Source organism: Morone saxatilis, unplaced genomic scaffold, assembly GCF_004916995.1.
Source record: "Morone saxatilis isolate NCDOM2014 unplaced genomic scaffold, NCSU_SB_2.0 Contig11, whole genome shotgun sequence".
Lineage (NCBI taxonomy): Eukaryota > Metazoa > Chordata > Actinopteri > Moronidae > Morone > Morone saxatilis.
The window spans coordinates 21184162-21193502 of record NW_023339663.1 but is presented as its reverse complement, the minus strand read 5'-3'; the positions used below and the strand labels follow the sequence as shown (position 1 = coordinate 21193502).

The 9341-nt window shown below is 40.1% G+C and overlaps 1 protein-coding gene across 1 annotated transcript in view; it reads left to right on the top strand.

The window, feature by feature from the left end:
* Window positions 1-249: 249 nt before the first annotated feature.
* Window positions 250-9341, top strand: part of igdcc4 (immunoglobulin superfamily, DCC subclass, member 4) — a gene marked incomplete in the record, with an annotated part of 47773 nt that continues 38681 nt past the window's right edge. Inside the window, 1 exon segment of the mRNA XM_035682544.1 lies at window positions 250-708. Coding sequence (XP_035538437.1) covers window positions 642-708 — 67 coding nt within the window.

The window sequence follows — 9341 nt, the reverse complement described above, 5'->3', positions numbered from 1 at the left end:
GTTCATTCGGGACAACACATTTGCAGTCATTACAGATAGCCGCTTAGCCAGACCATTCTCCACACTTCCTTTTGCTCTAGCAGAAGCATTACCCTAACGAATTCATCATTCCAGACAGAGAGAGAGAGGGGGCGCCTGGGGTAAAATGGATTTTGACAAATGTGGTATTGCAAGTGTTTCCACGGCGTGTCCGCTCTGAATGAAGCTCCAAAGTGTTAGTAGGGAGCATGGAGTTGGACAAAAAGGAGGAAGACGGGGTGTGCTAGAATCACCGACAGCTTTTCAGGACTCCAGCGACGAGCCAGCCAGTGTCTGGTGAACGTGCGTGTGCGCGTATGTGCGCGCGCGTGTGTGCGGCCATGCGTGTGTGTGTGTGGATCAGCAGCCAACACACACTTAACATTCGTTTGCAACATGGCGTTGAACCGCCGAGAGACACGACGGCTCTCCCCCGACTAATGCAGCCTTATTGTTTGCAAAGCCAGGGGACTGTTAACCAAAGAGACCGAAACATTCACAGAGACTCCTTTACGCACCGGCGGAGACAATAGCGGATTCCAACGTATGCATGTCGGTATAACGGTATAGCTGGTTGTATAGACGTACGCTGCTACCCCACTGGTGGAAATCAAAGGCTGTACATGGCGGTGGAGAGTACAATTTGGCTGTTCTGTCTTCTTTCGCTGTTTTGTGGTCCAGCCAAGCAAGGTAAAGCGCTCACTTTAATCATCTGCATGGGGTTTTTTTCCAGAGGGGTGCATGTGTGAGGCAGCGGGCCACTCATATTACACTGAAGTGCAGTTACTCAGAACATTAAGTGGGCTGTGATAAAAGATAGGACAGAGCTACTGGGTGAATGTGCACCTTGCACGGATACGTGCTATATCCACTCCGGGTTCTGTGTTCACCTCATGTGGCCTCTCCGGTGAGTGTGAGGTTGTCCTGTTACTTCATGGGTGTCTCTCTCAGGACAGAGCTGTAAGTTGCGGCACATTGTCCAAGGAGCAGCCCCGAATGTTGCCAGAGAACGGCCACAGGGATTTGAACTGACCGGGGAAGTTTCGGATCAAACAGAGGATGGGGCTCATCATGAGGACATGAGGGCTCGGCCCTGGTGTTTAATAAGAGCGGAGCGCCCTGAAAGCAGCTCAGTCTTCAATGCGTTGATTGCTTTGCCAATAAAAATCTGAACTTTTTTCCCCCTTACAGTTTATTAACCTAGACCGAGTGCGCATGGGACGTCTGGTGTTCGCCACTGGCTCAGTTGAGTGAGGATTTTGAGGAAAGAGTGTCATTAAAAGGACATCTTTGGCTTCATAAAGCTGAAGAAGGGTGTGTCTGAGAGCAGATAGTGGAAGATGCACAGTATAGAAGTTGTATTTCCCACATTGCTGGTGCTGAGAGTGGAAGTGTACTGGTTGGAGAGGAAAGTCTGCCCACACAGGCGGTGTGGAGTGGCTGAAAGAGTGGCCAAGATTTACATGACAAAGACCTGTGCAGAATACTGGTGGAGGTTATACAGTTAAATGTTCTTTGCACTCAGAAAAATCTGATCCAACATAATAGAACAGTGAACCTGTCATTTCTTTTCTTCAGACTCTTGCAAGCTACCATTGACATGTAATAGTGATGTAGTGAAGAGAAACAGTATAATCACACAAGGTGAAATGTTCATAGCTGCTCAGCGTTTAAAGTACTAAGGATGAACACATTAACAGGTTGGTATTTATCTGTTAAGAGCTATCATGAGGACCAGTCAAGACACACACACACACACACACACACACACACACATACACACAGTCCCACTCTGTGTACAGTATGTTTGGAGAGAGAGAAAGAGAAAGATGGCACACTACAGAACTTTGTTATTTATTTTCTTTGGACTAAGATCTCAAAGAGGTGGCATTCCTGCGATTAACAGGACTAAAATGACTTTAGATAGATTTAAATCTATAGCGTTTTATAATTTCACTGCAGAAAATGAACGAGCAACTACTTTGAAAATTGATTCTGTAATTCTTAAAGCAAAAATGCCAATCATTATCCGGTTCTCAAATTTTTTTGTTTATTATAAATCAAGGAATTTAAAGATGCCAAATATGGGTTGGTTTTTGCTTCATGTAAATAGAGCCCTCTGAAAATACATCTGCTGCCAAATTTAACTTTAGTTAAATTCTTAACATTGCCTGACTATACCTGTCGTCTCTAGTTTCTTATGTAATATTTTATGGCTGACATCTTGTATTGGTCAATTAGGCCATTGAAATACTACGCAAGCTATTATTTTTAGCGGCTCAGAGGTAGAGCGGGTTGTCCACTATTCGAAAGGTTGTTGGTTCGATCCCTGGCTCCTCCCGCCACATGTTTAAGAAAATAGCAGTTTTCTGTTTATGCAGAGTGATTGGAATGGAATCCAAATTGCATTGGCTGCAAAGGGGAGTGACCTGTGTTAAGGTGAGCGGTCAGCTGCTTTGTTATCCATTTCTTGGCCACCTTTGAGACTACAGGTATGATACCGATGGGCCAGTAGTTTCACACAGTTGTTTTGTCACCAGCCTTGAGAATGGGTGTCAAACAGCTGACTTCCAGGTGCTTAGAAAAATCCCCTTGCTTATTGACAAGTTAATCAGGTGGGCAATGGGACGGACTAGGACATCCTTGTGTGTTTAAAAAAAAAAACGTGGTATCCAAACCACGTGCATCTTTTGCTTTAGAGTCTCTTAGGGAGTTTATAATGTTTACAACTGCAGATTCAGTTATTTCTTTTATTTTAAAAGTTGGTTTGTCATCATTGATGGGTGTACAGACTGTACAGAAGAGTGGCTTTGACCTTATTTTCTTTGTCTTCACTGGAGAGTTTGGGCAGTTTCAGACTTATTTATTAAATGTTTTGGAATTATCTGGTGGTATTGTTTTGTTTTGATAGTATTTCAAACCATTTTCTGGTGAGTTTCCGTACCAATAGTGTAATATTATGGTCGAATAAACCAGTTAGTAGGTTATAGGATTTTGTTATTTTTTCAGGTCTGTTCGAGAACATCAGCTCACGAAGAACTGGTTGCTCTTGTTGGTCCTTGCACCAGCTGAGAATGACTGAACTGGTCTGTTATCTTCTTAAGTTTTTTACTATGTGATTTATTATCCCAGTTGATGTTAAAATCACCCATAAGTATAAGTTATTTTCTACCATCACATTCTTTACGAATGCTGTGTACATGTTCATAAAACAAGCTGTTAGATTATTGCGATCGATATAAACAGATAACAATAAAATACATTTCTGGAGACAATGACACGTTCAATCCGATACATTGCAGATCAGTTTCATGGACCATTTTAAAAGACTGCATTTGATTGTCTCTTTAACATAGATTAATAAACCTTGCCCTCTACCCATGTCTCTATCCCTTCTACACACATTGTACCCAAAGACATTAAAATCAGCCATGGGAAAAGAATTTATTTAGCCATGTTTCCAAGATGCCAAGAAAATACAGGATAGAGTCAGTAGATGTTTCAGTTAATTGTTTTTGGAGACAATGCTGCAGATATTTAAATGTCCGCCTACTAATCCTTTAGGTTTAGAGCACTGATCCCAGAGAATTTTTTTTGTGTTTTCTGATGGATGGATTCTGGATTTAGGCCCTTTTAGTTTCGAAGCAGACTGTTTAACAGGGCTCATAGTTTGATTAATATTCCCCAGTGAAGGTGGCACGGTCAAAGTTTTGGTACTCACCACTGCCAGCTGTCCATACACACGAGTATCCTTGTGCCGTCCAGTTGCAATACGGACAACTGTACAAATGCATTTGTTAAGATTACATTACTCATCATCAAAAACTTGTTGTTTGACACAGCCAAACATCAAGCAAGTGCAACAACACTAGACACAGCAAGCTAAGCTAACTAGCTAACAGCAGTCACATTTCACAGCAGTTACTTTACTGTCCATCAAGAAACTATGTTAATCATCATCGAGGAGCGGAGCAGCCGGAGCACATCAAAGAGAAAACCATAACTTTGCTTTACTGTGTGACTTACTGCCGTAAAGGGTTGTACACTTGCTAGGACCCGGAGCCAAAAGTCATATAGTGCAGGGAAAGGAGCATGGGGCGCAAAGTGGGAATGACAGAGTTACTATGTACCCTATTACAACTTACTTGAGCTCCAAAATTAGTTTTAAGCTGTTATGTATGTCATCTTTTTGTGATGTTGTTTGTGTGTGTCGTCTCTCTTCCTGCAACAGCACAAACTTTCTTACAAATAGAAGACAGATTATCTCATCAGTATTTTCTCCTCTTGTGTGTGGAGGTTGCCTGTACAGAGCTCCAGTATGCTGCTGCTGCAACTCTAGTATGAAATGTTCTGCATTAATTGCTACCAGTACAATGTTGAGAAATAAAGCAAGGATTGGTGTGGCAGTGAAACATCAAGTGTAAAGGATTGAATTTATCAGAAACTCTAAAGTACTTCCACAACTCCAGGTAGACACCACCCCCTCTGAGATGTACTGTACTGTAATTTGATTACATAAGTTTCATTATTCATTGTTTGGTTCAGGCCTTAAATGGAAGGGAACTATAGGTATGCCTCCTTGACTTCCATGGGATATAGTGGTAGAAGGTCAGAGCATACAATTTATATAGAGTTATATAGAGAAATTACCATGCCCCGCAGACTCCAGCAGAGACAGAATAAGGAATAACTCCCCTTGAGATCCTCCATCCTGCCACACTGGGAGTGATCACATCCAGGTGATGAAATCTCTAGCAGGTAAATGGCAACTGTGATGGAGGTTGTCTGTGATAAGAGTAAAGAGGATAGGGATTTATTTACACTGTGAGATTTATCATCAAAAGTTGGTGCCAAACAGTTTTGACATGTAGTCCCTGTCTAAAACGTTTGATTTTCTAAAATGTCACATTTATAAAACCACAAAAAAAACAATAAACAAATCACAGACTAAAATCCATTTAAATATTCAAGAGCTGTCGTCAAAATGAGCAGAAGCCACATTTGTATTAACAAGCTCTGCAAAACACTGACAGCAGCATGATGCTTTATAATCAAATGAACAGATTAGTATCATGTTTTATTACAAAATAATCTAGACACGTTAACAACACAGTCATTGGGGGGTGAGTCGGTGTGTGCATGTTTCTCTATGTGTTGCATTTGGTGGAAAGTGGAGCATGAATGTCGTGGCTGTTGGTAGTTGTGGGAACTGAGGCTAGTGGGTGGGGGCTGGGGGTTGATTGTGGGACAGGGATGAATTGGCGGGCGCTGGTGGGGCGAATATAAGGGCAAGGGCCATTGCTACATCCACAAACAAAGAGCTTGTTTTATCCACTCTAAAGATCAAATGAAAATATGTCAGCTTCATTTAACACATGACAAGCAACGAAGGAAACAAAAGTGCCTGAGTGTCTGTGTGTTCACAGTCCACACAGCTATTAACGTACGTAATAGAAAAACAAACATCTGCGCTCCTGTGAGGCTTAATGAGCAAATGAATGTTATTACTGTATCGCCTTTGGCCTTTTTATATGCACATCAAAATTGTAAACACAGCAACAGTTGCGGCGTGGAGAAGTGTTGGCACTACACTGACTGAGAATATCACATAAGCTCATTTTACCCTTGATGCACCAAATTTGTCCAAATTGTTTGTATTTATAGTCTAACAGTTTGACTCTTATTAAAAAATCTCCTCCCAGTCCTTTTGATTTCTTTACTCACACACCTCACACAAACATGTAAAGTAACACTGTAAACTAGTGAACAGCTGTGTTGCACTGTACTGCTGGGCGGTAGGACCTGAAATTTGTATCACTGTACTTTTTAAAATTCCGGCGGTTTCATAGTATATGGTATTTTATTATTTTTTTTGCATGACTGAGCCTTTATACAGGCTTATAAGCTTATCCTACTGCCAGGAGTGCATAGAATATAAAAACATTTTAATGTCATCACTATTATACCAAAGACTTTGATTACTGTAGGGTTTTTTTTTGGCCCCACAAAATCATACAATATATGAAGGAATCGGAATGCATCAAACTGTTTTAATTGTGCAAACTGCAACATCATAAACTGACATAAAATACAAACATAAAGTATTTAAGTATTCAAAGTGTTCTATTGCACAAGAAAGAAACAAATTGTTGTGTGTCATGGTGTTTTCCCCTGTTAAAGACAGTTAGTTGTGGGTTATTATTTGTTGTGTTTTTTATAACCATAATTGAATGATAACCAAATTAGTAAGAAGGGTATGCAATTAATTGGGCTCCCTTCTCAATACACGCTACACAACTTGCCCTGACCATAGCGCTCTTTGCAGCAAAACAATACTACTGCCTGCTGAAGAGTTACAACAGTTCTTGTAGCTATGCATCGGTATGGCAGTATATGAAAAATGATATATCATATAGGAAATTAAAACCGGTATAGTGATTCAGCCAGTATATTATGCACAGCACTATTACACAATAAACTTTGTGTTAAACTGTAAGTAAAAGTAAATCAAATGGAACAAATGACAGGTTTTTGAATATTTGAACACCTTCTAACCTAGTGAATACTATGAGGACTTTCATTCAATATTAAGTTTTTCAATTGAGCAGCATTTGCTCATATGCACTTGACAGGCCTGTGAATGCTGCAACCCACTGACATCGCCGCACTGTTAATGTCTCATTTTTTAGGTTGCCTTGAAACTACCTTTGACTATCTCTGTGGGTTTTAGTTTTTGGAAGGATTAAATTACATCCCTTCATTGTGAAATTGATGGATAAGTCTACAACTCAACATCTAGTCTCTGAGTTACTGTTCAAGGCAAAAACCACAGTTATTCCTCCAATATTCTCAGGTTAGACAAGGTCATCTGTGCAGCTTGTTTTGCAAAGTTAACATTTTGACTGAATACCCGAGGAAAATTAGCCTGTAGGAATCCCACTGCTGAGGTGACCCTGTGCAAAAGTTAGGCTTGGTGGTGGGAGGGAAATTTTTCGAGTCAACCATTTATTCCACAAACTGCACCAGGGTACTCTGGGGCAAAGTCCATTCTCTAGCTTAAATATCATGGAGATGTAAAGTTACACAAGGGGTTACATTTTTGGCTTGGCACGGTGTCAGTGGAAGATATTTTGAATCTAGTGAGGTTTACATTGTAAGGTCTGAAAAGGTTATTCATAGTTTTCCCACAAAATGCACAAACTTCAGTTTCATGGGTATCACTGGCTCAAAAGTTGCATCACAGACTACAGTAAAGTTGAATGACATTCTGTATGACAGTCTTACCTGTCCATGACGCTCAACAGCAGTTTTTTTCCAATATTCTTTTGCTCACATGTTTACATACTTCATGTTGCCTTCGAACTAGCAGTGTTAAAACACCAGAGTAATGTCAACAGAGCAGACCAAATGCTGAAATGTCTGTGTTAATGAATAATTGGAAAATTCAACAAACTCTGAATCATAGCAACTTTAAATTGCAACAACAAAAGCTGTGGTTAGCAATAAGCCTTTCCTTTCGTCCCATTCTTATGGCTAACGACGTCTAACATTTACAACAGAAATCCTGTTGGAGTTGTCTGGCACTAGTTTTCTTCCTGCTGCTGCTTTTGTCTAATGATCTGATTCTGTGGCACCAGTCCACATGGCATCACTACACCAGTGACACACTGGTGTAGTGATATTTTTGGAGATTAACCTTCATTCTACAATTTCACACTTGGTGTCAGATGGTGTCAGAACTGGAAGGAGACTCAAATTTTCAGCCCGGTATGCATGCACATAGAAGGAGTTGTCAGTGGCCTCTCAATGTACAAACTAACAAACACTCATAGAGCTGTTATATACAGGGCAAATTGTTATAGAAATAGCCACAGAACTTCCTTACGCACTGCAGGAAGATGCAGTCAATGTGGGTCTCCATTTTTCGGTCCTGTAAGAGTTGTCGTCCACGTCTCCTCCTGAAATCTATTGTCATAGTTAATTTTCAGAGTGTGTTCAGCTCCAGTTTGTTGTGTCTACACCAGAGGGCCAGCTGTTCAACCCTCCTGTACAGTTGCAGCTACAGATTAATAAACATTGAATTTATAGAGGGACATATGCTGTCTGTAGAACTACGTGTGTTGGCCTTTACTGATACTGCTCTTGTCACTTTCACCTTCCCTTCTTCCATGTTCTGTAACAGATTAAGAGATCGTCTTCTCTTTATGATCACACCACCCTAATGACTTCATGTAATTGCATTTCTAATTGAACTGATGCACAAACTATGTATTTATGTAAATTGTACTTTTAATGATTATGTTCTAGTTGTTAGCATTGTTTGAACTTTAACTCATCCCACTCTTTCAGTGTTTCTGTGGACATACATACACTGATCTCTGGAGACTTAAACACCAGAGCTTGCTGGACAGCAGTGCCTGTGGAGAATAGCTCATTACACGTACCTTTAAATTAAGTGTCTGCATGTGTGTGTGCTGAGGTGCATTCATACTGTGTGCCTGCCTTCCTGTTTGTGTGTAAGTGTGGGTGTGTCAGCTGCGATTTGTGAGTGCATCTTGATCCCCTCCCCAGAGAGTCCATGCTAAATTAGGATGCATATTATTTAAAGATGCCCTGGGCTGAGTTTCAGCTGGGTATATTTGTGCATTGAATATGTTGATTTTTATGATGCCCCGTGTGCGCCTATTCATCCTGCCAGAGAGGCAATCTCAAGCACAGAAGTGTTTGTATGAAAGGAGAGGAAGTCTTGAGCTTGATTTAGTCTGCTATGAATTCAAATGATTTGCTCTCTTGGGATGTTCAAAACATTGTGTTAAATTTACTTTTTTATCAATTGTGATAAAATAAGAATAAAACATTGTGAGCTAAAAAGTGTTTTGATTTCACTAAGCATACATGTATTTATGACTAGCCTAAATCATACTTTGGTAAAAGAAAAAAAACTATGTTTTTATATAATAGTATTATGAGCCAAACAAATCATAAACCTCCAATTCCCTGCAGTTTTTATTTTCATCTATTCATTGTTTGGCATTTATTCTATTCCAATATGATATAATTTTATATATAAACCTTTTCAGGTACAACATTTCTGGAGTTGTCTAATTGGTAAAGTAATGTATTTTTGACAGATAGAGCTGATTTGATGGTATTTGGAATTTGTCCCATGAGACAAACCAAGGTACATGTCATGTTTAAGGGGAGTGATTGTTAATCTGAAGGAGAACTGTTCTCTAATTTGGCCATCTTTTTTTTTTTTACAAAAACATTGTAGCTTGCACACGACTCAGGGATAGCTTCTTCCCCAAAGCTGTCACCATACT